The 27838-nt window shown below is 43.0% G+C and overlaps 3 protein-coding genes across 7 annotated transcripts in view; 1 reads left to right on the top strand and 2 right to left on the bottom strand.

Annotated features, from left to right (window-relative positions):
* Positions 1-935: 935 nt before the first annotated feature.
* Positions 936-12280, bottom strand: LOC144262991 (sulfotransferase 6B1-like). The gene is given in 7 exon segments (XM_077813532.1): positions 936-3488; positions 4364-4473; positions 4475-4518; positions 4798-4856; positions 4859-4888; positions 5565-5691; positions 11607-12280. Coding segments are annotated over 7 exon segments (504 nt in total). The 5' UTR covers positions 11610-12280; the 3' UTR covers positions 936-3357.
* A 230-nt stretch (positions 12281-12510) lies between these two features.
* CEBPZOS (CEBPZ opposite strand) lies at positions 12511-22113 on the top strand. 4 transcript variants are annotated; one of them, XM_077813527.1, is made up of 5 exons: positions 12511-12660; positions 14289-14393; positions 19028-19072; positions 19518-19832; positions 20786-22113. In XM_077813527.1, the coding sequence occupies exons 2-4, from the start codon at positions 14291-14293 to the stop codon at positions 19598-19600; spliced, it is 231 nt and encodes a 76-aa protein (XP_077669653.1). In that variant the 5' UTR covers positions 12511-12660; positions 14289-14290; the 3' UTR covers positions 19601-19832; positions 20786-22113. The 4 variants fall into 4 exon arrangements, with proteins under 4 accessions (XP_077669653.1, XP_077669655.1, XP_077669656.1 ...); XM_077813529.1 differs by having other exon boundaries at positions 12563-12660; positions 14285-14393; XM_077813530.1 differs by lacking the exon at positions 12511-12660 and adding an exon at positions 12910-13810 and having other exon boundaries at positions 14285-14393.
* Positions 19498-27838, bottom strand: part of CEBPZ (CCAAT enhancer binding protein zeta) — a 25378-nt gene continuing 17037 nt past the window's right edge. The window contains exons 11-16 of one of the 2 annotated variants that reach the window (XM_077813526.1): positions 26711-26771; positions 25394-25599; positions 23063-23146; positions 20792-20889; positions 20606-20687; positions 19498-19781 (exon numbers count right to left, since the gene is read on the bottom strand). In XM_077813526.1, the coding sequence (XP_077669652.1) occupies positions 19642-19781; positions 20606-20687; positions 20792-20889; positions 23063-23146; positions 25394-25599; positions 26711-26771 (671 nt within the window). In that variant the 3' untranslated portion in view covers positions 19498-19641. The remainder of the gene's footprint in view (positions 19782-20605; positions 20688-20791; positions 20890-23062; positions 23147-25393; positions 25600-26710; positions 26772-27838) is intronic. The other variant, XM_077813525.1, reaches the window with a different exon arrangement.

The following is a 27838-nucleotide window of genomic DNA, read 5'->3' as shown; positions in this document are numbered from 1 at the left end:
GCCCCCTCCCTCCCACTCCCGCAGCTTGTACGCCAAACAAAATCAGCTACGTTCACAGCCCTCACGTCCCTCCCTGGTAGTCAGTGTTTACTTGGCATATCTAATGTTTATTTTCTCCTACCAGCATTTAGAGCAGGCTTATGGGATAAATGAAAAAGATGTTAAAAACCCAACTGCTTCGGGTTTTTTGATTTTTTTAGTGAATTGTAGACAGCTTTCCCTACTGAAGTGAACATGGCTGCTACACGGTAAAAAAATAAAAAGGGGAACAGGCCAGAAAAAAAATCAAATCAGGTTTTTGGGGCGACTTGATAAGGAAATAGCAGGACACCTTCTAACTACGTACTGAGGCTAAAGTGTCTTAACTATTCAGCTGTCACTGAAATACCTTGGAGAGGGGAGCCTTGCTAACACTGGACCTTTAGGACCCTGTGTGACAGTATTTGGCTGCCAGTGTGCGTTCATGTTGTCTGAACACAGCATTTGTAGTAAAGCCTCAGTTCTTTTACATGGTGAGGGAGGCTGAAAATGCAAGCACATTCCTTTTCTCAATTTAGTTGGAGCGAACGCTCCTTCTGCCAGACTATTTATCTCACTCACAACGATTATTTCTGGGACAGAAGCTGGCAGACACCATCAAAAAGGAAAGTGAGAAAGGAAATAAAAGATAAAAACAAGAAAGCAAGAAAATGAGGTGAGCTCCAGCTGCCAGTCAGTCTTCTTCATTCTCCAGGTATCTATCTAGGGGCTAGGGGACAGACTAGCAAATCTAGTTAACTCCTTGGGTCTGCAATATCCATTCTTTCTCCAGAAACAATGGCAGGCAGTTAGAAAGGATTCATTTATATAGAATGCTTTAAACAAATCTCTTGGAAAATCAATTTAACATGTTGAATAGATTTCCAATGACTTCATCAGCTTTGAATAATGCCAGTACTTACTTTATTGCATTCTACACAGAATTCTACCAAACAACACATTGCAGCTAAAATGAGTTTAAAAAACAGGGACAGACCCTACAATCCTTGCTCATCCAAGTACAGTAACTCCTCACTTAAAGTCATCCCGGTTAACGTTGTTACGTTGCTGATCAATTAGGGAACATGCTCGTTTAAAGTTGCGCAATGCTCCCTTATAACCTTGTTTGGCAGCCGCATGCTTTGTCCACTGCTTGCAGAAAGAGCAGCCCGTTGCAGCTAGCTGCTGGATGCTTGGAACCAGGGTGTGCCGGCAGCCCCCCATCAGCTCCCTGCTCCCCTAAGTTCCCTGTGCGGCAGCCGCCCAGCAGGCTATCAATTGCCAGCAATTCATCTGTCCCTCCCCCCGCTTTCATGCGCTGCTCCTGCCCTCTGCCTTGGAGCTACTCCCAGGAGCCTCCTGCTTGCTGTGAGAGGACGGGGTGAGAGGGAAGAGGGGGCTAATGTCAGCGTGTCCCCCTCCCCCCTGCTCCTGCCTCCCGCTTATCCCTTCTCCATATAGAGCAGGGTGGGGACACGACAGGGCTCAGGACTGAGAGAGCTTGCTGGCCGCAGCTGCTGTCTCAATTTGCTGATCTACTTAAAAAGGCAGAGTACTTAGAGTGCGGACAGCGTGCTTAAAGGGGCAATGTGCATCTCTCTCTTTCTCATACACACACACATGGTATGTGTCTCTGTCTGCCATACTGTCTCCCCTCCCTCCATTTGTTCTGTCTTGTAGAGTGTGAGGCTACATTAACAACAATGTGTTAACCCTTGAGGGCTCAGCTGAGTGCTAGTTCATCATTTAGCAGTAAGGCATTCCCTGGGAAATATCCCACACTCTTCCATCCTTTGACTCCACCTCAGCCAAGCTTCACAATCATCATTGCTGTGTATAGTATTAAATTGTTTGTTTAAAACTTATACCGTGTGTGTGTATATATATATATAATATAGTCTTTTGTCTGGTGAAAAACATTTCCCTGGAACCTAACCCCACCTATTTACATTAATTCTTATGAGGAAATTGGAGTCACTTAACATCGTTTCGCTTAAAGTCGCATTTTTCAGGAACATAACTATAACGTTAAGCGAGGAGTTACTGTACTCCCATTGAACTCAATGGCACTAATCACATGGAATTGATAGTTCACAAAACAACTGTGCATATATTACCTTTAATATACATTTAAGGTTATAGGCCTGTAGTGTACTATGCAATTAATCAACATTAATGCATATGCAAAGGGTTAGACCATGCCCTTGTCTTACTCAATTGAGCAAATAAGGCCCCATCCATCCCCAGCCTAGCTAGAACTTGGGTCTGGTTTTGTTGTGGAGCTCAGACTCTGCCCTCAGATACTTGCTGCTTCAAGAAAATGGACATAAGGGGATGGAGTCTTAGCTCTACCCCTTTCCCCCCTCACAGGCTGGAATAGTTGGCTTGGTGCAAGAGGGGGAAGTAAACTTCACCCTTTCAAGGGCTGATGTAATTTATTCCTTACCTGAAGCAAAAGTGGAGCAGGGGAGGAACTGTGCTTTGGTGGGATGACTCTTGAGGGTATGTGTCTAAAGGCACAATCTGGCCCAAAGTACATTTTAATAATATTAGAAACATAGCTCATTTTCATCAGTGAGCATGGACTGACAACTCCTTGAGTTATAGAAATCAGAGATGGAAAAAGCCGAGCAGGTCTCATCCATCCCACTGCCTCTATATAATTGTTCTTTATAGTACATGCTCAAGTGCTTTCTCCAATCTAGTTTTAAAATCATGCACGTGATGAGAAGCTGTAGAAACCTGTTGGGACACTTCCACAGTTAGGGTTAAGGAAATGTTTTCTGATATGCACTCTAAACATTTCTTTCCTCACTGTCATCCCATTATTCCTACTTATTTAAGCACCCTAATCAATTCCACTCTTTCTGTTCTACTATGATAATGGGAATACAACGCTCCACAGTGCATAGTTACACTATTTCATTCCTTATAAATCCCTGATCACTTACGTTGCTCTTCCATGAATTTTCCCCAGTTTGGCTAAGTCTTTCTGGTATCTAGGTGTCCTAAATTACAGAAGTAATTGTGGTGCAAGTAATCTTATCTCTGGTCAGCAAAACATTTAAACTCTTGCTTAATTGATGAGTAATCCCACTGACTACACTGGGATTGAAGCAGGTGCTTAAAATTAAGCATGTGCTTAAGTGGTTTACCGAACTGAAGCCTGTATTCTGATAATACAACAGAACCAAACTTAGTAGAAATTTAATCTTACACTAACAAGTTACAAATTACAACTGAGATATTCGTCCTGATTTAAACTATTCCTTTTAGAGTATATTTAAAAAATAAAATAAAAAAAAAACATATCAAAGTGAGACTTTTCTGTAACCATTCTCAGGCCTTGCAGTACACATCATACTTCAGATTTGCTTTCAGCTTGGTTCCCCCTAAACACTCTTTAAATTTAGCATCCATTTCCTGGCTTTGAGCTTCAGTAAAAAGGTTCTTCCAATCTCCAACAGCACCTGGAATAAACAAAAGTAAGAAAAGGATACCCTTGACTATGATGACTGTAGGGACAGATTTAAAAGAAGAATGTCAGATTCCTTTATTATGGTATTTGGGGACAATGCATGTTCATATGCCAGAAATAAACATCTGTTCAGAGGAAGAAAAGGGCATACAGGGCCTGATCCACCATTGCCTGCACCTTGTATAGTCATTTATACCACTACAAGGTGAGTATAAAGAGTGGATATAATGCTTTTGTTCTGATTTGGTTGTATTTGCACGGGTGTAAAAAAGACTATGCAAGGTGCAGTGCAAAGGCCCAAAGAGTTCATAAGTATGACTCGCAACTGCAAGAACAGATTGTCCCCACTTGCAAAATTTGGATCCAGATTTTGAATACCCCTAAATCTGAGGATGTATGGATCTGGGACTGTAGTCTCGTCCATTCCAAAGATACTTGTCAACCTATAGGTTGCTTAGATCCAAGATTTTGATTCCGGCCCATAATTAATCCCAGTAGTTGCCTAAGAAACTCAAGAAGAAAATTCTATAGAGATTTAATGGCCTAAATCAAGTTTTAGAGCCCGTTCTATCTCCCACACAAGTCAGCGGGAATCTCTCCATCACTGTAATGGGAGCTGGGGAAAGCCATGACTGTGCTATGCTTTAAGGAAACAGGGTAATCAAAGTGGTTTATTTATTGATTTTGACCCATGCGGAAATATCAAGTGACTCTCTAAAAGCACCATCCGTGTTTCTCAAACCATTTCTAACCTAGATAACTAGAAAGAAAGAAAGGTTGATTGCCTCCTATTCCAGATTCCTGTCAAAATTAAATTAAATGTAATCATTGACAATCCTTGGATTTTTTTTTTAAACACAAATTTACCTTTACGGAAGAGAATCGGACCAACTGAGCCATAGATCTCCTGGGATTTTTTTCTCGTCACATGGAAGTTTCCCCTGTCTGCAGTAGACTGAATCTGCTCTGCTTTGAGAGAATCCAAAGAATTCAGCTATTTGCTTTGCTCCAGAAGCCAAGTTCTGAAAACAGTGTAGTGAAAGGGGTAACATGTTTGCTCTGAAAAAAGGAGTTCCCTTTTTGACTGGTGTGTGATCTTGACGTATTAATAACACTTTCACACACAATGCATTTTATATCACCTTGATGCTAAGTGTTACAGATTTGTATCCATGCTCAACTTGTTGCTATAATATGTTTTGGGCGCCATCATATCTCATTGAGGTCACTAGGAGCTTTGCCATTGACTTGAGTAGGAACAGGATCAGATAAGTCTTGCCTCCAAGTATCAACAGCTTTACCTCTTTCAGGTCTTCATATGTTATAATCATAACATTTTCATCCTCAATGTGTTTGCTCTATGCACGTGGTCAAAATAGGAACCCCAGCTGACTGAAAAGGAGATAGAAAACAAGCTTCAGCCTGTATGTTCAATAACTATGCTTTTGTTTCTCTTTAACTAAGAATCACTTTTGCTGCCTTCAGGTTATACCCATGCAAATAAACATAACAGAACATCTGTTCAGTTGTGCAGTGTTGTACAATGGAGAAGGCAAGATTTCTCTCTGACTCCTGTAGGCTAGAGGTTTATGTCCTGAAGCACGAACTCCTCTATCTATACTATTGTTTTAGCTTCCATGAGTACATATGCTGTTATTAGGCATCATTCTGAGCAGCCAAGTCCAGATCTCTATCTAGATCTAAACTTCCCTACATTTTGGAAGTGCTTAGAACTGGGATTTTGGTTTGGTCCCAGATGCAGAAACTGAAATGTCTTCACTAGCGCTTTTGATTCTGATCAGATCTTGCTTGAAGCTGGCCCTAGTTGGCAGAGGTTTTGCCCAAGACATTAAACTACTATGCAAGTTCATGACTCAAGGGACAACATAATGCCCAGAAGCAGCACTATCTTAGAACTTTCCTCACATTCTGGAGTTCAATTGCAACAATAACTATCAATTAATTTTAGCATTACACAGCTGTTTTCATATTGGCCCCATTTACTTTGTCTAAAACATTTTTTTCTGCTGCTTAATCTTTCAGATACATTCAAAAATAGTAATTGTACCTTTTCCACTCATGAACTCTGAGAAAAACTCATCCCAGGAGTTATAACTGGGGATGTCTGAGATGTTCTTTAAGAAATGGAAAAACGATGCAGCGGTATCTTGAGGATTTCGAAACAACACCAGTATCTGGAGTGGGAGGGAGAGGTTAGCAATTTTTAGATCTTTTATTTCCCGGGATAACTACTGTGATAGTACAATCAAACATTCTGTAACCAGTAATGTACTGTAGCTATTAAATATTTTCATTTGTATGTAAGACATGAAAAGCAAGCTCAAAATGTTGGCCATAATAAAGTCTCTGGCCACTTTTAAAGCTTGATCTTGTGGTCAAAGAGTCATAAAAATGAAAGACTGAAAAAGCCTATATTACTATCATTAATATCCTTCCCTGTCCCTTTGGGGCATTGCTCCCTATTGTTACCTTAGACCTGGTGAATTTCCACTGCAGGTTACAGCCTGTTATTGTGCAAAGCACTATTGTTTTCTCCCTCTGGAAACTGTAGCTGTGCTGTCCCCTTTTATTCCCATTTTCTATGTTATGGCAACAATTATGTCAGCTCTTTGGGATAGTTACTGTAAGCATTTTTTATCACAATTTGCCAATGTGAAAATAATTTTACTGGATCTCTCACGTGACTAAATACAATATAATCTTTAAAAAAAAACACAACCAAAATCCTAAACTGCTCCTTGACAGCCTGCACTTTGGGCTTTATTCTGCTCAGATAGCATACCATAAGGGTCAAACTTACTGAGACCTACTGATGTGTGGAATAGGAATAGAATTTAGCCATTGATGTATTTGTATATTTTCAAAAAATATTTCTAAAACAGAGAGTAAAAACAAGGGGGACATAGCTCCTTCCCTGAAATAACTTGCGCGAAGGGATTGGGGTGTAGGGAAGCTCCCCAAGCAGCTCAGATAATTCTGTCAGGGAGAGGGTGTCTGTTACCCCCTATTAAGAAATAAACAAGGGGTACTACACTCATGGATCGTCCAAATCCTTCTCTGCACTGGGCCTGGAACCCCCTGTCCTGTCACCTCTCTGGCTACCTGATAGGGTTGCTCCAAAGGAACTGTATTGTTAGGTCACTCCCCACCCGTTTCTGCTCCTTGGAGTCACCTCTTCAGAGGTTTCCATGAGTACTCTGCTCTAAAGGTAACCAGCATGATTCGATGCTCGTTTCCCTAGAGGATTGGCAAGGTGTGACAACAATGTGTGTCCTTGGTCCATAGCATCATCCCCCTGGTCCTTGTGGAGATCCCCTTGGAAGGTTTGCCTCAGGGTCCATGGAGATGGTGCTGCAGAGTTGTCTGAGCCATAATTTACCCTGAGAAATCCCCCTGTGCATTCCAGAAACAACAAGAAATGCATGATGCAAACAGCTTTAACCTCATGCTGTGAAAAGCTGTGGCCTGAAAGGATGTTATCCTTCCTTCTCCATTCTTCTCCCAACTTCCTCACTCTTCAGTCTCTTGTCCTCTTGTGTTTTCATATTAGCTTTACATCGTTAGCCCATTGGGGTAGAGTACCAGTAAAGCACCACACATGCCTGCACTGCTTTATAAATAATAATCTCTGCCTCAGTGTGATTCTCTGTGAAAGAGAGTTAACTGTACTTCCCTGCTTAACAGGTGTTGTGAGGCTAAATCCCTGAATGGGTGAAATTCACCCCTATATAAGGCCTATGCACTACTTAAATCCTACTTAAACACTAGAAGCCAAATGAAGACCAGGCACTAGGTCTCAAGTGATCAGCTTGCCTTGGATTGGCACTGTCCAGAGGTGAATTCACCCTACCTTTGTAAAGTGCCTTGAGATCCCCAGATAGCAGATGCTGCAGAAGTGCCAACTATTATTGTTGTTTCTTCATAAAGCGATATTCATCTCCTTATTTAAATGCAGACTAGAGCCACCAACAGCACTCTCTACAATTCTATGCCCTCACTTGCTCATCACATACCATCAATGCACAAATAAAAATTAAATTCTTAAGGACGTTACTTGATAGGCCTGAAATACAAGTCTCTAGTTTCCCTACCACCTCTCAAACATCTGGTTTAACAGCAGAGAGTATTGCCTTCTGAATCTATGTTTTCCTTCACCCCACACGTCATAAAGATTTTCCACATCAGTTAATGTTTTTTCTTCTATTGTGCATACCCAAGATGTGGGAAACATTTCACATAGTGAGATTTTCTTTAGTTTAACTTTTCATGATCAATAAATAACAAGAAATATGACAACAGTGAGGCTTTGGAAGATGAAGGGAAGTTTAGATTCAAATGTGAGAATTTTCATCAGGCTTAATCCTCTGAGGTGCTGAGCACCCACAACTCCCAGTAAAGTCAATGGGAGTTGTGGGTGCTCAGCACTGGAAACGGGACAGTCAGCTCCTTCCCAGATTGGGCTCATATCAGACACATTTGAGAAACTGGCTACGGAAATCAGACACCTGTTTTTATAGTGTTACCAAATAGCTAGACTCTATTTGTTCATGTGGTAAAGACACCTGTAAATAGATGCTTAGACCTAAGAGCTAACCTGTGGTTCTTTAGGCTCAATCCTGAAAGGAGCTAAGCACCTGTTCTGGTTATTATACCAATGGGAATCAATGGAGCTTAGCACCTCAAAGACAGAGTTTTAAATTGCAGTTTCCTGTTTTCCTTTTAGTTCTTTACACACACGCCCATCCTCTCCATTTTTTCCTTTATAAAACTTGGGAAATTAAATACAAAAGTTCTATTTAATGCTAGTTAAGGTTGTGAGATTAAGCACTCAAATGTCAGGAAATTTTTTAAAAAATAAGGTTTTGCTGCCAATGGGTTACTCCACCACATTAGACATATATAATATTTTCTGTTCCTTTCTCTTGTGTTCAATGTAACCCTTAACAAATGCCTTTTCATTGATGTATGCCTGTTGCATGGTTTCAAAATTCTCCAGCTGCCCCACTCTGTTACAGGTGTTGGAAACCTGCAGGGAGTTGCAGATTCATTCCACTGAACTCATTAGCAATATCTTGTCTCTTGTTAAAATTTCCCATCATTGATTTATCACAAGCTGCATTCGTATTAGCAATAGTGGGGAATTTTTTTAAAAATCCCCCCCAGTGCAGACAAAGCTATAGAACCAGGTGTGGCTCATTAAACTCACTGAATTTCTGAATATCTCCAAACTGTAGTGGTGTTTGAAATATAAACCAAACCAAATTATGTAAATAGCCCTTATCCTCATAATAGGCCAGACAAAAAAACCTACAATCCCCAAAATCCCTAAATTATGAGATATTCCAAATCAGATCCACATTTTCAGCTCACTTCTCATTTTGTATTTGTCCCATTTCCGCTGCTTTGGCTTCCTGTCTCTTCATGGTTGAGATATTTACCTTAACCACTGCAAGCCAATTTCTTAAGTCCTTACTAAGGCAAAACTCCCATGGATGATCAGCATATGTCACAATTAGGCCCACAGTAAGGTCTTTATGATTGGGTCCCAATTGGATTACATCATTTATTCATTCTATTGTAACAGGTTTCTCAACAAAAGATTAAATAAAATTGCACAGGTTCTCCTCTGCAGACCCTTTTGCAAGGTAGAGATCCTCTCTTACATCCATATTATCTCTTAAAATCATAAACCCCCATCTCTTCAGTCTCAAAATGCTTCTCTCCACAGTCCACCAGAAAAAGGAACATGGACTATTGGTATACTATATTCTGGTCTGGACTGTTTTCTAGTCACTAAGTAAACCATATCTGGCAAAAACAACTTGAAATTTAAAAATGTTAAAGAAAAGCTTAAACTTCTGCAAAAACAGCCAATATGTCCTGTCACTTTTCCATCACAATTAGTAACAACACTTTCTCTATTTCATCAGCTACTTTATTCTGTTGTTTTGCCAGGTTTGTTGCCTTTAAGTGAAATTGCAGTGTTAGAACAACAATTGCCTTTAAATGGACAGATCTGAAGGGTGGAGAAAAATCCTGGCACTACTCTCTTTTTTCTTGAGAACAAAATATCTCATGTTGTTCTCCATATGCAAACCCCACCCAATCAGGTATATTTCTCTCCTCCTTTTCCATCTTCCTGGGTCTGGAGAAAGGGTCCAATTCAGCAACACTTAGTCCTAAAAGTAAGGCTTACTCTTATAAGTAGTACCACTGAAGACCAACAGGAGTGGCAGGATTGGGCCCACTGAGACAAACAGGTATCGGAGACAAATCAGCAAGAATGAGAGGCAAAATATTAAATTTAACCTCATATAACATTAACAGGAAGCAAGCTTCTCACACCAATATAATGTTGTTTTTATTTTGGCAGCAAGCTATTTCTGTAATTAAAGAAAGCCCCATATCACTGATTTAGAGGAAACAGATGTAAAGTCTATGGGTAACAATAATAGAAGACAGTACAATAAAAAGCATAAGGCATAAAGAATAACAATCAAATTAATTCCAGGAAAGCAAAACTAACATCATAGCTTTAAAATAATGTTTAAAATATCATCATAGCTTAAAATCCCAATGCCTACAGTGGAAGGTATTGTATATTAATGTCCCCCTTTTATGCTAAAGAGACAATAAAATGCTGAACGCTTACATTTAGCAGGGCTTTTTCCCCCCCAGTGTGCTCAGAATAAGATTTAGATCCCTCTGTAATGTACTGGATTTATGTATATAATCAAGTTTCACTTTAGCAGTTGACTCCGACAGAGAATATGGGACTTGCTAGTAGTAGCTAAGGGACTTTTCCATTAGCTCAAGCAGTAGAGATCTGTATCTAAGCATTATAAGCATATTCTTAATTTTATGCTTCACGCACTCTAGTGGAACTACTCACAAGCTTAAAGTTAGGCACTTGCTTGAGAACCTTGTTGAAGGATGAGGTTTCAAGCAGCAGTGTGTGATTTGTACAGTAATTGTCTATTTTTAGCACCTGGAGCTGTAATCACAGTTGGACTGAGCTACTAATGCATTTTGTGGAAAACAGGGGCCCTATGAGCCCTACAGTCAAAGATAAGAGGCAAGAAAAGTCAGGTGGGTATCACAAATGGCAGGCTCAGTAGAGATGCAGCCAAGCCCACCAGAGAACAACACACAATGGCAACTTTCTCCTTCCCCTTCTGTTGGGAGAAGAGATCATGGCTATCGCATTGCACCCTGCTGGCAGACTGGGAACAATAAAGGGAGGCTAACACTGACTATGTGTAGGTGTGGAAGGAACGCAGCAGGGAATGACAGCCATAATTGAGCAAGAGGGAAATAGTCATCACTTGTTATATGTTATAAAAATGTTAAAACAAAATACAGTTTCTTTTGGTTGTTTCTCTGCCTTGTAAGTATGATACTAGTCTGGTCTAGGAGCCCTCAGCTATGCCCAGATCATTATTACAATCACACCAGCAAAGTCTGAAAATATTGAAATATACTGCTGAGTAATATTAGCATATGGAAGACATTAATCCATACTTAATTATAAACTCTCCTAGTGGCTCCCAAGAGAAAGCCCTCTCAGTCAATGAACAATTCCCTAATCCTACTCTCTGGGCTCTCTTACAAAGAAAGGAATGGATCCACTCAAGAGTAACTCCATCTACCCCTGCTCAAGTTCTCAAGCATGTCAGCAGCATCTCATAATATTCAAGGCTATGTTGAGGAAGGGTTGGAAGTTGAACTCAAGCTAAAGAAGGTTGTAGGCCATTGAACTACATTTTACTGAGAAGGGAGAAAAATCTGTGATCTTTGTGACTGCATTATGAGCTGGTGCACTCCTTTGGGTGTTACTGATGAACATATTTGTGAAATATTAAGATCTCCTGTATAGTACACTCCAAGCCTCTGGGCCACCATTTCCATTATTCTATTGATAGAAGCAGCTGCCTATAAGAAAGGAAATTCACAGGTTTCATCACCAGGCCTGGCAGAGCATGAGCTTTGTCTTTTCCTGGCCCATTCAAACCCACAAATGCTTCCCTCACTCCCTTTATAGTTTCAAAACCTAACTATGGACCTCTACAGGTTACTAGGTATTAGTCACCATTGTTTGGGCAAAACCAGCTGCAAGTCAAAGCAGCAGTAGTTGTGTGTTGTCAGTCCTGTGCTTCCTTTGTTGGGAATGCCCAAACACAGCTCCCATTTCCTGCTATATTTAAAAAATAGAAGGTGCAGTTTGTGGACAATGACCTCCAAAACAAAAGAATCCTTCACTGCTTGGAAAACTTAAAAAAGCTCTAAAAATATCAGTGGATCTGATCCTGAGAGACACAGGCATAGGGGCAGTATGTTCGCGGCAGGATCCCAGTGCAGAGCCTGGAGCTGGGTGTTTGGTGTGGGTTGCAGACAGGATCCTGGCCCAGGGGCGGAGAGTTTTGGGCCAAGTTGGGAGCCAGATCCACAGCACAGGGGCAGGGTGATTGGCACGTACTGGAGGTAGGGTCCCAAGGCAGAGTGTTTGGGGCACGGTGTGGGGAGCAGTGTCCTGAGTATGTTGAGGGTGCGGTCGTGGGGTGGGGCTCAGCTGGAGCGTTGGGGAGTGTTGAGAGGGGTCCCTGGGCATGTTGGGAGCAGGGCTGGAGTGGTTGGGGCATGTTGGGGACGGGATGTCGGGAGGGGGGTGTTGAGGGCCGAGGCCCAGGGCAAGGGCAGGGCGTCTGGCCCGTGTTGGAGGTGCAGTCCCGGGGCAGGAGGCTGGGGCGGCGCCGAGGCTTGGGGGGCGCGTTGGAGGGCGGGGTCTAGGTGCTGGCTCCCGGGGTGTGGCCGGGATGCGAGCTGCAGGTCGGGGCGGGGTCCCGGGATGTTTGGGGGCGTTAGGGGGGCGGGGGCGGCTCCGAGCAGGGGGCAGGTTGGGCAGCGCAGGGCTGAGCTGAGCGCTCGTGGTAGCGGCAGGTGGCGCTGTGCTGGGAGGGGGCTGCTTAGAACCCCCTACGCTGTAGGGAGACTGATCGTTGGGGGGCAGTCGGTCGTACGCATGCGCGCACGGACAGCGTCTCCAGCGAGCCTCTAAGCTGCTGTGTATGCACGCACGTTAACGGGCGCAATACCAGACTGCGCCTGCGCTGGAGCGCGAGTCCCTTCCCTCTCAAGGATATAAGGTAAGCGGACGTGCGGCGAGTCGCGATGTCCGCCGCAGGGGGGTGAGGGGGAGGGCGTGCGCTGTCCGCTGCCGCTTCCGCTTCGCGGGGCTGTGAGCAGGGCCGCTGGTTGCTGGGCCGCGCGCCCCTCGCTGCAGCGGGTGAACTGGGAGGGAGGGGTGACCGTAACGAGCCCTCAAGATATGATGCGGAAGTAGAATCTGTCTTCTGCTTCCGGGTCACTCTGCTTGTTGCTGCCGTTGGCGTGAGCGAGCTAGTCAGGGCCGTGAGCACAAGGGGCGAGGCTTGGAAACCCCGTGCGGGGCGGGGATTCAGCGTTGCGGGTCTTCCTCCGCATTTCGTTCCACCCCGTCGCGCCCGCAGGCCGCTCACGTGCCCGCGCCGAGATCTGGGGGCGGGGGCAGAGGGTCACGTGTTTCTCACGTGGCTCCTGCCCCTCACGCGGCGCTGGCGAGTTGCTGCGGGCGCGCTCCCGGCTCCGCGCTCCCAACCCCTCTCGTGCCCGTTGGCTTTAACAGTTGCTCGCTAGCGGCCCTGTTCCGCGCTGGACGGTTTCCCGCCTGGTTCCCCTGCCCCTCCTCCCTCCCCTGCCCGCGGCCTTTCCGGCCTCTGCGTGTCTCAACTGCTGTGCGGCCTCCGGGCTGGGCTCCCCCGCGTGGCAGACCGGGGCGCCATGGGGCCGCCTGTGGCTGGCTGTTCGTGCGGCCCGTGTCAGACCCTGGCGCCTTGCTTTGCCGACGAATCAGGCCTCGCCTGGCGCCTGCAGCGCGCTAGCCATTGGGCCGGCCACTTGCAGCCCTGGCCTGATCCCAAGGCCGCGAGTGGCCAGGCTTGGCCGTAGTGCGAGCGCGTGTGTTGGCTGAAGGCTCGCTGCGGGGCCCCTCTCGGCTGGCACAGACCCTGTACTCCCTTCCCGGCTCTCTGACAGCTGTAGGGTCTGCCGCATTGATTTTAATGGGAGCTAGTTGGGGGCCTGGAGCCGGCCGAGGGGGAAAAGACACCATGCAATAGCCAACTCTTGAAGCAAAAGTTGTTTTCAGAGCTGTAAATTCCAGATGTTAAAGGTGACTGGCAAGCCACCTCTTCAGGGTGCTATCAATTGCAGCAGTATGTGGTGGAGGCCCCAATAGTCAAGCAGAAGGGGCCGCAGGTCAGTACCAAACCTTTGGGTCCAGTGAGGACTAGCATACCTCTAACTAATGATGCCACATCATGCATGGAACCTTGCTGGGGAATATGGCTCACATAAATGTTGAGCTTTATATTTAACTATCCAGAGCGTTACTTTTGTAAAATTTTGTTTTAAATGTATACAAAGGACCTAGAAAAAAAATAAAAATCTATAGGGTTTCAAGGTAATATGCTAAATGCTCCTTCTTGGGCCTGATCCAGCACCCACTGAAGTCAGTAGAAACTCCCATGGACTTCGGTGGCTATTGGTTTCATCCCTAGTCAGTATATTTGAGGCATTCCACACTTGCAGTACTCCGATGAACTCAAGGTGAAGATGTTTAATGATTTAAGAATAAGCAGAAATTCTTATGGTATCTTTATTACAATTTTAGTTCAAGAATGAAAACATTAGCATCTTATAGTAGTGCTTATCCAAATCTATTTTTGAAAGTTAGACATGGAACCTGTTGCAAGAAAGATCTTCAAAGGAGTTCTACTTTTGGAAGTGGCTGGGGTCGCTGGAGCGTATTTACTATTTTACAGAATGGACACAAGTCAAGGTAATAAAATGGTTTTAGAAATTACTCCTGATAGTGGGTACCAACGTTTCTTACACTAAAAGTGAAAAATTAGTAGAGAGTGGATAAGGTAGCAGAATGTTGATGCCCTAAATTTAAAAAGTTGAAACTTATGTTCACACCAGTCCATACTGTTTTTCTACTCTCATTTTCCTGTTTTTTCTCTTGCCTTTTTCTGTAAACAGAGTAGTTGTGAAGAAATCAACTGTGCATGCAACATTGGGGTAGGGGGAGACTGTGCTTATGTCCCAAGAACTTAGCCTAATAGTACATGACTGAGACTTATTAGGTGGTTAGATGTATCCTGAGGTAGTGAGGTGCAGGGGGAATAGAACCATCATGAAATAATTTCTGTTTCAGCAGTCTGTATATTAACTGTGTATCGCAGAGGTGGGCAAACTACAGCCTGCGGGCCACATCTGGCCCATGGGACCGTTCTGGCCCGGGAGGCCCCTCCTCTGCCGTTCCCCCTCTCCCGCAGCCTCAGCTCACTGTAGCGGCACCAGCCACTGGTACTCCAGGCAGTGCAGTAAGGGGGCAGGGAGCGGGGGTGTGGGATAGAGGGCAGGGGAGTGGTCAGGGGGTAGGGGTGTGGGTAGGGAACAGGAGGGTTGAATGGGGGCATGGGTCCTGGGGACAGTGGTCCTGGGGACAGTCAGGAAGGAGATGGGGTGGCTGGGGAGAGTCAGGGGACAGGGAGAAGCAGGGTTTGGATGGGGCAGAGGTCCTGGGGGGCAGTCAGAAATGAGAGGAAGGGTCGGATGGGGCAGTGGGAGGCAATCAGAGGACAGGGAGCAGGGGGGGTGATGGATGGGGCAGGGATCCCAAGGGGGCCCTCAGGGAATGGCGGTGTTGGATGGGGCAGGGTTCCTGAGGGGGGCTGTCAGGGGGCGAGAAGCGGGGGGGTTGGATGGGGGTAGGGGCTGGGCCATGCCTGGCTGTTTGGGGAGGCACAGCATCCCCTAACTGGCCGTCAATGCAATTTCTGAAACCCAATGCGCCCCTCACACCAGGGGCGGGCAAACTTTTTGGCCTAACAGATCAGATCTGATTAGTAATCTGTTGTGGAATTATTACCTCCCCAAAACCTTACTCCAAGGACAGGGACAAAGTTTCAAGTAGGAAAAAAGTCATCTAAGCATTTGTTGCTAAAAGATTGTATTGGTGAAAAAGTAATTGTTCATCTATTAGATTAGATCTGTTAGACTCCTGAGGGAATTCTGTGCCAAAAAAATAATTATACACACAATATTTTAAAGTTCTGCAAATTTTGTCAATAGATGGGGAGGCTCCAGCATGGTAGTGGGGAGCACAGGCCACTGGTGGCATGGAGGTGGGAGATCACCCTGCATGTGCTCTCCTCATGCCTGACACAGACTTGGTGAGGACCTTGACATAGCACAGGGGCTAGGACTGCCCCCTGTGCCAGGCATACTGGGTGTGGGCAGGCAGGCTCAGCCCAGCAGGATCCAAATGTGGAGGGATCCAGGTTTGGGTTGAGAGGGTTTGGTGTGGGCATCTCAATGCGGGGGTCTGGGTGCATGGGCAAGGGGACTATCAGGTGGGTACAGGTGAAAGTGGTTGGGGCTCAGCGGAGGGGAGCAGGTGCTGGGGGAGTGAAGCTTGATGCAGTCTGGGTGCAGGGGGTTGGCAAGGTGGGGATTCAAGTGCAGGGGCTCAGTGGGGATAGTCTGGGTGCAGGGGGCTCCAGCTGCAAGGGGTGAGGCCCAGCAGGGGGGTCTGGATATGGGGGGGGGTCCAGATGCATGGGGTTGGGCAGATATGGGGGGCAGCTTCCTGTACATTGATCCCTCCACCCATGGTTGAGGAGCAATGAGGGAAGGAAGCAGGGGGTGTGTGGAGCTTCATACAGCCAGGGGAGGTTTCTTGGGGTTGGTCTGACCCAGCCGTGGCTGCTCCATGCAGAGGAAGAGGACGTTCCATCCTTCTCAGCACAGGGTAGGAGCTACAGGCCAGGATGTCCCCACCTCCACCCACAGTGGTGATTTAGCTCTCCCTTGGCTGCTCCGGGCACCAGAAATGATGCACTTGCACTGCTGAGGAGGGGCATGTCTGCTTTTGCAGCTTCCAAGAAGACAGATGTGGAAAAATTAGAGTCCAGTGGATGGCAACAAAAATGATTAGGGGGCTAGAGCACATGACTTATGAAGAGAGGCTGAGGGAACTGGGATTGTTTAGTCTGCAGAAGAGAAGAATGAGGGGGGATTTGATAGCTGCTTTCAATTACCTGAAAGGGGGTTCCAAAGAGGATGGAACTAGACTGTTCAGTGGTAGCAGATGACAGAACAAGGAGTAATGGTCTCAAGTTGCAGTGAGGCTGGTGAAGTACTGGAATGGGTTACCTATGGGAGGTGGTGGAATCTCCTTTCTTTGAGTTTTTGAAGGTCAGGCTTGACAAAGCCCTGGCTGGGATGATTTAGTTAGGTTTGGTCCTGCTTTGAGCAGGGGGTTGGACTAGGTCTCCTGAGGTCCCTTCCAACCCTGATGTTCTATGATTCCCTGGCAGAAAGTTCTGCTTCTGCGGGGAAGCAAAAAAATCTGTAGGGGACATGAATTCTGTGTGCATGCAGTGGTGCAGAATTCCCCCAGCAGTAATCTATAGCACATAAATTATGTGAGAGAGATTTATTAGGGCCTGGAGAAACCTCACTCTGCCCAAGACACAGCCTAGCTCACATCAAATGAGCCCTCAGATCTAGAGGGTTTAGCAGATTCACTGTGAGCTAAGGCTCTCCCAGGAGATTTTAAGAGTTTTTTATATGCCACCAATTACTCTAGTATCTGAGTGCTTTCCAAATCAACCAAAAAATTTCCATTCTAGCTACAGATATTTGTGACTTATAGCACAGCTTCAGGGCAGATCAGCATGCAAAGATACACCTGTTCTCTTCAAACAGAATGTTAGGGATCGGTTGCCATCTGAGTTGCAGTTCTACTCTAGGTCTGATTTAGATCAGATGATCAGAAATGGAGTTATGTAGAACTAAAGAGCTTTGAAAAGAAGGCAGGAATAGCCAAAGAATCACCTTATCCTAGTTCAGGGGAAAAAAAAAAACAGGTTGTGGGGGAAGTCTGGGTGATGTAGTAGTCATAGAATATCAGGGTTGGAAGGGACCTCAGGAGGTCATCTAGTCCAACCCCCTGCTCAAAGCAGGACCAGTCCCCAATTAAATCATCCCAGCCAGAGCTTTGTCAAGCCTGACCTTAAAAACTTCTAAGGAAGGAGATTCTACCACCTCCCTAGGTAATGCATTCCAGTGTTTCACCACCCTCCTAGTGAAAAAGTTTTTCCTAATATCCAACCTAAACCTCCCCCACTGCAACTTGAGACCATTACTCCTTGTTCTGTCCTCTTCTACCACTGAGAATAGTCTAGAACCATCCTCTTTGGAACCACCTCTCAGGTAGTTGAAAGCAGCTATCAAATCCCCCCTCATTCTTCTCTTCTGCAGACTAAACAATCCCAGTTCCCTCAGCCTCTCCTCATAAGTCATGTGTTCCAGACCCCTAATCATTTTTGTTGCCCTTCGCTGGACTCTCTCCAGTTTAGGTCATTAGGTACAAAACTTCAGGTGTGTTAAGGGATAACATCGGCTCAAATTTAGGTTTGCACAGAGGATGGAGACACTATTTTCAGCTTCCAGGATGGCACTGATAAAGTTAATCTGCAGCCAAATAAGGGAAGTTGTCTGGAGGTGCCTGGTTATTGACGGAGAGATCTAAGACAGGAGTTCTCAACCTTTTTCTTTGCGCCCCTCCACAACATGCTATAAAAACTCCACGGCCCTATAAAAGCCAGGGCTGACATTACCACCACAGGGGCTCCCATAAAGTTAAGTTGCTCGGGCTTTGACTTCAGCCCCAGGTGATGGGGCTCAGTGCCCTAGGGTTCAGCTTCATGTGGTGGGGCTTTGACCTTCTGACCTGGGCCCCAGCGAGTCTAACACTTGTCCTGCTTGGCAGACCCCCTGAAACCTGCTTGTGGCCCTCAGATCCCTGGTTGAGAACCACTGCTCTAAGGCACCGTTTCTTAACCGGTTTGTGGGCTGGTGCAAGTCCCCAAGATCTTCCTGACACATTTAGGAAGGCAGCAAGCCAGTATCAAAAAGGTTGAGGAAAAACTCTTCTGAGGAAAGGAGTACTTGTGGCACCTTGAGACTAACACATTCTGAGGGATGCTCAAAGCTTGAACTTGTAATAAACTTGAGGCAAGCTCCTTGGCTCAACCCTTCCTTAAAACAGCCTTAGATTTCACAACCTCCTTGATTTTAGGAGGGAGAATTTTTTGTGTATCTTTGGCAAAAGGAAAGCCTTTTCACTCTTACAACCCTAAGAGCCAGATGACAGAGGGACCCATCAGGCTTTGCGCCTATCCCCACTAGTGAATGGGCAAGAAAAGTGTCTAAATTTGTAAATAAAAGTAGCTCAAATGTGGTGTTTGACTAACACTGAAAAATACTAAATGAAATTAAATTACACACTACTAGTTAGTATCTAACTAAAGACTAAGAAAGTTACCTTTAAAATACAGAAACATGCATTCCATTGGTGCAACTGTTTGAGAATAGTTAATTTTTTTCTTATTCCCTTACCAGATTTTAGGCATACAATGAACAGGAGATTTCCATCCATTCTGGAGGGTAAGTCACTTCTTGCCAACTAAAAAAACACTTGATAAAACTTGTATGAAACACTGGAATGCGTTACCTAGGGAGGTGGTAGAATCTCCTTCCTTAGAAATTTTTAAGGTCAGGCTTGACCAAGCCCTGGCTGGGATGATTTAATTGGGGACTGGTCCTGCTTTGAGCAGGGGGTTGGACTAGATGACCTCCTGAGGTCCCTTCTAACCCTGATATTCTAGGATTCTGTGTCTTTTTGACAGAATTATCTTCTAGCTTTGCATTGTTGCTAAATGTTTTTCAGAAATGCAGAGGTTGTAAAATGTATGTTTAGCTAGAGACAATTCTAGTGATTTTTTTTCCTACTCAGAATCAGATGAATACAAATCCAATAAAATTAGACCTAGAAATTCAGATGCGCATAAGAGGAACAGATGACACTGATGCCTTTTTTATATATTTTCAGTTTATTACAAAAGCAATGAATGGGCTGGAGTTTATGGAATAAGGGAGAACGACCAACTGAAATGGCTAAGTGGCAAAAATTAGAAGTAAGTAAAAACAGAAGCAGTGTAAAACACATGTCTGATTCATTTTCTTGACTTTTTGCCTTTGTGTTTGTTTTTCAGGCCTTTGTGTTTGAACTGTTTTTTCTTCTTGATAATATTTTTCACATCTCTGTTGTGAAGCCAGTTGTCACGCTCTGCTTCCCACTTGAGCTGTTTGATACCTACAAGGGAAGAGGAGGAACATGACAAATAAGAGGTGGTGGATAACTGATGTATCCTTTGAACACTGTTTGGAATTTGAATAATCTACCCCCAAATTCATAAAACACCAATAAAGTGTGAACTATTGGATTTTTCACCTCAGAAATTTTTCCATTATGCAAAAACTGTTATACTTGAAACTTTTTGGGCCTGTTTCAAAGGCACAAATTTTAGAATTGCTTTCATGGATCCTGTGTTATAGTTTGCATTAACACTCAGTGTTTAGGATGGCAGCCATCAATTTTTTTAGACCAGAGAAATGAGTATAATTAATGCTTTATCTATTTGAAAAGTAGATATTTTTACAAATTTAGATTTGTGGGGGAAAACTGTTTTTGCTTCATATACACCAAAGCTGGGGAGTGGTGTGTTTGGCTAAACCTTGGTTACATCAACTTTTATATCAGAAAAATTCCCATCAGGAATACATAATTTAGAATTAGGTATTTAATGATGCAAGTCAAAAGCTGCACGTCATTTTGCAAAATGGTTGCAAGTGCTGTGACTAAGTACAATTAAATCTAGACTAGGGCGAGAGTCCTTAAAAACAAGTACAGTTGTATTATATACATCATGTATCTACATAAAGTTGTACTGGAGCAGTGGCTGAATTATTTTTTGTGGATTTAAGTTAACTTTCATTTTAAAATGGAATACACTTTTATTTTTAAAAATAACTAAGCAATGACATTTTTTCTTAAAATTGTCTTAAGGATTGTGCATAGGTACCTATTCAAATAGCGTAAGGGTATAGTTTGTTTATAGAACATGTAACTGCACTTACTTGCATTATCTTTGTTAGCCATTGCATTCATACCAATGTTGTCAAACTTGGACTTAACATTTTCATCCAGAAGAGTGCCGAACTTTAAAGAGAGACAAATATTAGTATTTTCTTTATGGAAAATATATTCAGGCAAAATGTAAGATCAAGCATTTTTTCTTAATTACGTATACTGATCAGATTTACCTCTTCTGCAGCAGCAAGCATGCCCATGTCTTTGAGTTTTCTTTTCTTTTGCTGCTTTGATCCTTCAAATAGAAAAAAAGATTGAAAATTGTAATCAGCTAAAATTCTACACTTTCCCAGGCACCACCACCAGACAAAAACATTCATCCTTTTAATAACATTGTCCAAAGTATCTGATTTCTATTAAAGCTCCTAGAAAAGTATCTAAGTGTCTAGAATGTAACTAGAGGATTTCTCTATCATTTCATTGCAGGGAGAGATGTGTGAACAGATCGCTTAATAATGTAATATATATATATTGTAATAGCAACCTAAAGACCCAATCAGGATTAAAACCCCCTAGTGCAAGGTGTTGTATGAAGACAGTCCCTGTCCTGTTCAGTTTACAGTTCAAGTGATAGATGAAGGGTCAAGGACTACAATCCAAAATATAATAAAATGAAAGTGTTAAATGTTTATGAAAATTGTATAAATACTAATTATCTGATATTTCCATCTGTCCCTTAAGCAGTCATTAATTGGCTGACTTCTAATCAATGCTGCAGCAGAAATGGGTCTTAAGAGTAATACTCTTCTGGAGTCATTCACGGAGATTTCAATAGCACTGATTAGCATCCAGAAGAAACTGATTTCACAGAAGTGGTCTGCTAGCGTTTGTTACAAATACACTTGAAAATTTTAAAATCTACATAGTTTAGTATAAAAAAAATTGGGGATTAGTTTCTCTGAGAGAAGGGATGGCTGATAAGATTGGGGATTGTGTGCCAGTATTTTTTTCCTCCTCAAAAGCATTGCCTCAGTAGAAGCATACAGAATCAGAGCCTAATGGCTTGGGCCTTACCAAATTCATGGCCATGGAAATCTGGTTGTGTGTGCTTTTACCTGATACTCCCCTGTAAAATCTGTATAAACCAGTGTTTCTCAAATGGGGAGTCCAGAACTAAAAAGGAGTTGCAGGAGGTCACAAGGTTATTTTAGGAGGTTGTGGTATTGCCACCCTGACTTCAGAGCAGGGCAGCTGGAGAGTGGCTGCTGCTGGCCAGGAGCCCAGCTCTGAAGGCAGCGCTGAACTAAAGGGGGCAATACCATACCTTACTTCCGTGCTGCTGCTGTCAAAGCTGGGGAGCAGCGGCTGCTGACTGAGGGCCCAGCAGTTTTGTTGGGAGTTACGAACAACCTCCATTCCCGAGCTGTTCATTACTCTGATATTCTACTGTATGTTTTTAGCTCTCAAATTTTAAGGGGGTGGGATATGTTGACTCTTTAACACACATCTTTTAACCAGTGTTAAAGAGTTATCTAATTAAAAATCCTAGTTCTTGTGATGTTGTTTCTCCAGTTTTCCAGTCATCACAACCTGAATTTCTAATGTATACAAGCAGATTTTTAAAAAAAAAAACTTTAGGTAAACTTTGTCGACCAAGTAGCAAAAAAAAGGGTTCAACCTTTTTTGCAGGTTGTTTTTCCAGATCTAAAGCAGTGACACTCGGACCTCAAATGATTAAAGAGCCACAGTAGTGTGAATTCATTGTTTCATTTACAATAGTACTGTATATTCATATTTAAAGAGACAAAATACTTAGTCATTGTGCTGTGAGAATATATAAAACTAAGTATTTTATCAACTACAATGGGTTAATATAATAAACACATCCTGGTTGATTAATTAAATCAGGGTTTTAATATGTTCTGCAAAGAGCCACTTGTAGTTCCCAAGCCTCAGTCTGAATATCACTGATCTAAAGCAACAGCTGATGCTGTAGGGGTTTTTCTGAGTGGTAGTAGTAAAGACTACATTCCCCCTCTCCTCCCCCCCCCCCCCATTAAATTAATCTATTCACTCACTTTGCATGTCTAAAACTCAATTTATATCAAATTTGCATTTTTAGTTTGTTTTCATTACCAGCAGCAGGCCACAGCTCTTGAGGAATCCGTAGATTTCCCTTTTTAAAGAAATCTAGGGAACACAAATTTGTGCTGCATGTACTGTATCCAGGTACAATGTAATCTGCTCTACATATATCTGCTAATTCAACTCAACCCTAACAGCCTCTCAAGAGCTGTCGCTAATGCTCAGTTGTACCAGACTGACTGGATTTGTGGTACAGGTGTGAGAAATTCATTTTCACTAAAATGGAATTTGAACTTATGTTTCCAGAGGCAAAAGATCAGTGCACCAACCCCCTACACCACAGAGCCATCTGCCACTCTACATACTTCTACTAGTTTGTATTAGCCAGTCTCAGACTTTAAATGAAAATATATTCTTACCTTCAAATGATCCAGCAAAATCAATATCTTTTTTTCTCTTGCCTTTTTTACTGACAGACTTGACCTGATCTTTACTGTTTACATCTATTATCAAAGAAAACCAAATAGGTCACTATAATTTGCACAGTATACACTATATTTAAAACATTAACTACGAACACTAACATGTCCATTAAGGCACAGCTGCCCCATTATTCTGTTGAGCTTGTTCTTAGAAAACATTAAAACCACAATGGACATACTCAAATTTTTAATTTAAAACCCACAGATCTTGGGAAATGCTAAGTTAAGTTTTTCATGCCAGCTTTAAATGCCTCCTTTGCCTACTATCACAGCATGGAAGATATTAAATAAAGCACTGATCTCAGCTCCATGAGATACGAAGTCCAATGGAATAAGTTCAAAAGAAACATTGCATTATGTAAAATGTATCTATTTGATGAACAGTGTGGTGTATTAGGCTTGGAAGGATTAGACTTATCTGTAAATGCCAAATATTGATTTTACTGGACATGCAAACCAGTGAAAAAATATTCCTATTGATAACACCTAATGTCATTAAAGTTACTGTCTCATCCTTCCCATGATTTCCCACAACTGAAAATTTGAATCGATAAAGGCTTTAAATTGATCAATATTACCTGTTGAAATTTAAAAAAAAATTTCACCAAGCTAATACAGTAACTCCTCACTTAACATTGTAGTTACAGTCCTGAAAAATGCTACTTTAAGTGAAACAATGTTAAGTGAATTCAATTTCTCCATAAAAAATAATGTAAATAGGGGAGGGCTAGGTTCCAGGGAAATTTTTTTTGCCAGACAAAAGATTTTATACATAGTACTGTACACAGCAATGATGATTGTGAAGCTTGGTGAGGTGGTGACATTAGAGCGCAGAAGAGGGTGGGATATTTCCCAGGGAATGCCTTAGTGCTAAATGACGGACTAGCACTCGGCTGAGGCCTCAAGGGTTATTGTTAGTGTAGCCTAGCACTTTACAAGGCACCACGAATGGAGGGAGGGGAGAGAGACGTGCATTGCACCTTTAAGTATGCTGATCCCACTGCCTTTTTAAGTAGATCAGCAAGTTGAGACAGCAGCTGCTACCAGCAAGCTCCCTCCGTCCTGAGCCCTGTCATGTCCCCCACACCTGCTCTATGGAGATAGGGGACACCCTGACATTAGTTTACCCCTTTCCCCCGCACAGCAAGCAGGAGGCTCCCAGGAGCAGCTCCAAGTCAGAGGGCAGGAGCAGCACACAGCAATGGGGAGAGGGAAAGCTGAACTATGGGCATTTGATAGCCTGATGGGGGGCTGCCCGTCCATCCTGGTTCCAAGCCCCCACCACGTAGCTCCAAGGGCTGCTCTTTCTGCAAGCAGTGGACAAAGCAGGCGGCTGCCAAACAACGTTATAAGGGAGCACTGCACAACTTTAAATGAGCATGTTCCCTCATTGATCAGCAACAAAATGACATTAACCGGGATGACTATACGTGAGTTACAGTATATTATGCAGTAGTGCCAATTTGAAAGAGACATTAAAATCTATCTGAATAGGTTACTTCAGTCCCTGATAATACTCCCTGACCTCAACAAGCCAATATTATAAACACTCTCTTAATCTCATATGTTTCTTTAAATTGTAAAGTGGTTTCCATGTAAACACTCTCTCTGATAACGTAATAACCCATGATCAGGTTAAGTCACAGCTTCAAATTTCTTATAGAAAAATAAAATTATTAGGCACATGAATTTTTGTTGTTGTGCTAAACAGAATTACAGGAGTCAAATAGTTAATTAGCCACTAATTTTAAAATCATTAACTGGTCTCAAATCAGTCAGTGGAAAAAATTAATAAATGTTGATTCAAATCATGCATAACTAAAACTAGAATTTGCCAAACATTCATTGACTGATTATTTTTTCCTTCATGCCACATAATGGTCAATGTGTAAGTTACTTGTGTACAGACCTGTTTGTTTATTTGGTCTTTGGAGGTTTTTTGTTCTATTTTGCGTGTGCAGAGAATAGTGTATCTGGTTTGTGAAGTATTTAAGACCACGTTTTCAAAGAGGTGTGCTTAAAATGAGGCTCCTAATTCCGTATTTAGGCTCCTAAATAAAAGTGGCCTCATTTTCAGAGGTAATGAGAACCTGCAGCTCACTGCCTTCCATGGGAGCTTCTTGGCCAAAGAGTGACTTGAGTGGAAGCTGCTGGTAGCTTAGCGTCTCTGAAAGCCAGGCCTCTGATTTAGGTCCCTATCCTAATCACCTAATCTATGCAACCACATTTTTAAAAGTATTGACCTTACTGTTGTTTTCATTACCTTACCTGGACTGTTGTCGTCATCTGATACATTCATAAATGCACCTCCCTCTTCATCAATGTCATCTCCAAACTCTTCATCCATACTTCCCAGGGAGACCACTTCTTCATCCATCTCATTGAATTCATCATCATCAGAATCTTCCAAGTCATCACTGCATTCCTCACCTCCTTTGCTTTTCTTACCACCCTTGGGCTTGTTTTTTATATTACTAAAATACACAATAATAATACTCAGCACTTCCTGCCTCGTTAGATGTCTACAGAGAACACCCATCTATTTCAAAGCACTGTACTAGGAAGTTAAGAATCATTACAAAGAATTTTAAAAGTAACCCAAGGCGTAATCAACTGGCACTTACAGAATATTAAAAATACATCAAACTGAACACAAGGAATGCTGCTGAAAATCCACCCACTTTAAAAGGTCTGAAAAGAGTCCTGTGATTAAGGTACTCTTTTGACAACAGCTATATGTGTTGTGACATGTTCTAATGGTCCCAGTTCATTTTCAGAAATCCTTTTGCACAGGAGATTGTTGAGCTGCTTTCAAAGACACCCCCAGAAGCCTTAGCAGGCCTATTAAATGGAAAACTGAGAATTTAACCTAGTATAGCACTTTAATGGAATAGAGGGGAACTGATCCATCCTGAAACACTACAGGTGGGGGGAAGGGGGTTTGGTGAGGGGAACTGTAGGTAAAGAGGTAGTAACAACGAAGATGAGTTTGAGAGGGAACAAGATCTGGATCAAAGTTTTTCAAGGTTCACTATAAATTTAAGCTATAAATTTTCCCCCCTCCTCCCAAAAGAAATTTCAAATTTCTTTAGTGAATTTTAAAAGTATGTTTCAAATAAAATTGCACATTCAATCATTAATGGAGCCAACGAGTTACTAGGAATTAAGCTATGTAACACTGGACTTCTAACATGGGATCAGAATTCCAGTTTTCAGATTTCATACATCATGTATTATTCCAATTTATGATTACACTCACTAGCATTATCTGACCATGAAATTGGAGACCGTGAAAACCAAGATGATACAGACTTGCTTGCTGGATCATTCTAGGATATAAATAAATAAATAAAGTGCCCAGCCTCACGCTTTCTAGGCTAAGTTGCAAGTGCCATAGCATCAGCATGCTCAGCCCAGGGGGAGGTGGAAGAGAGAGTGACATGCAGCGCTCAAGAATGACGCCTCGTGCAAAATGATACTGAGCAAGGCTGACTTTCTTCAAAAAGTAATGTCCAGCCATGTGGAGTAAAAATCTGTAGGAGTGGCACTGAATTAGTACAGAAGGAGCAGAATCAAAAATCTTACCCAGCAAAATCAAGGTCATCCTTGCTAACAGTATCACAGTAACTGTCACCTTCAAATGACTCTGAAAGAAAAAAAAATGGGGAATTTTCTTTTGTTATTGCAACACAAAGCCAAGTGAAACATTTTGAAGTTATTTAATAAATAGACTGAATGCTCATGGCATAATTTATCATCATTTTAAAGTCTTCCATTTTCTCAAGCATACATTGTTTACATTTATTGACTCATCAAGGAAGAATCCCAGGAGAGTTTTACTTCTATGCAAAACTGGTCAATTAGCTTACAAACCATTTAACAGACCCCCTGAGTCACAAGGCATTTCATAATACAAAAACAATAGCATAGTATAAGTTTTGAAAGAGAATTCGTTTGCACTGGAGAAAGTTATCTTAAAATTCATTTTGTTTATTTTCATGCTACTGTACAGAGAAATATACATAAATCCTTCCTCCACCCCAGCATCACATGAGAAAATATTCCCTATGATTCAGAGTCTTATCTTGTGACGCTCATAACCAAGGTATGCAGAATACAGGGACTGCACATTCGACTGAATTAAGAGTCTCAATCACAGAGAAGCCAAACCACCTTGGACTTTAAAGGCCACTGTCACTGATGGAATTTAGAAATATAGATCTAAACCAGGGAAGACTCCAACTAGGAACAATAATGTGTCCAAAAAACTTCTCTCTCAAGGAACTGAAGTCCTCTCCCTATAAATCCTTGACTGAAGATAGGCTGGCAGAGAAAAGTTAACACTAGGGTGCCTTGGATCCAAAATTTGTGATGCAAACCGCCTAACACAGGGGTGGCCAACCTCAGCCTGAGAAGGAGCCAGAATTTACCAATGTACATTGCTAAAGAGCCACAGTAATAAGTCAGCAGCCCCCCATCAGCTCCTCCTCCCTTCCCCACCGCTCCCAGCACCTCCTGCCCACCAGCGCTCCGCCAATCTGTACCTCCTGATCAGCTGTTTTGTGGAGTGCAGGAAGTTTGGGGCGGGGGAGGGGAGGAGGCATGGCAGGCTCAAGGGAGGGGACGTGAAGGGGTGGAGTCGGGGCAGGGCCTGTGGCAGAGCCAGGGATTGAGCAGTGAGCACCCCCCAGCACATTGGAAAGCTGGCTCCTA

This window comes from Eretmochelys imbricata, chromosome 3 (genome assembly GCF_965152235.1).
Source record: "Eretmochelys imbricata isolate rEreImb1 chromosome 3, rEreImb1.hap1, whole genome shotgun sequence".
Lineage (NCBI taxonomy): Eukaryota > Metazoa > Chordata > Testudines > Cheloniidae > Eretmochelys > Eretmochelys imbricata.
This window is presented reverse-complemented; position numbering and strand designations above follow the sequence as displayed.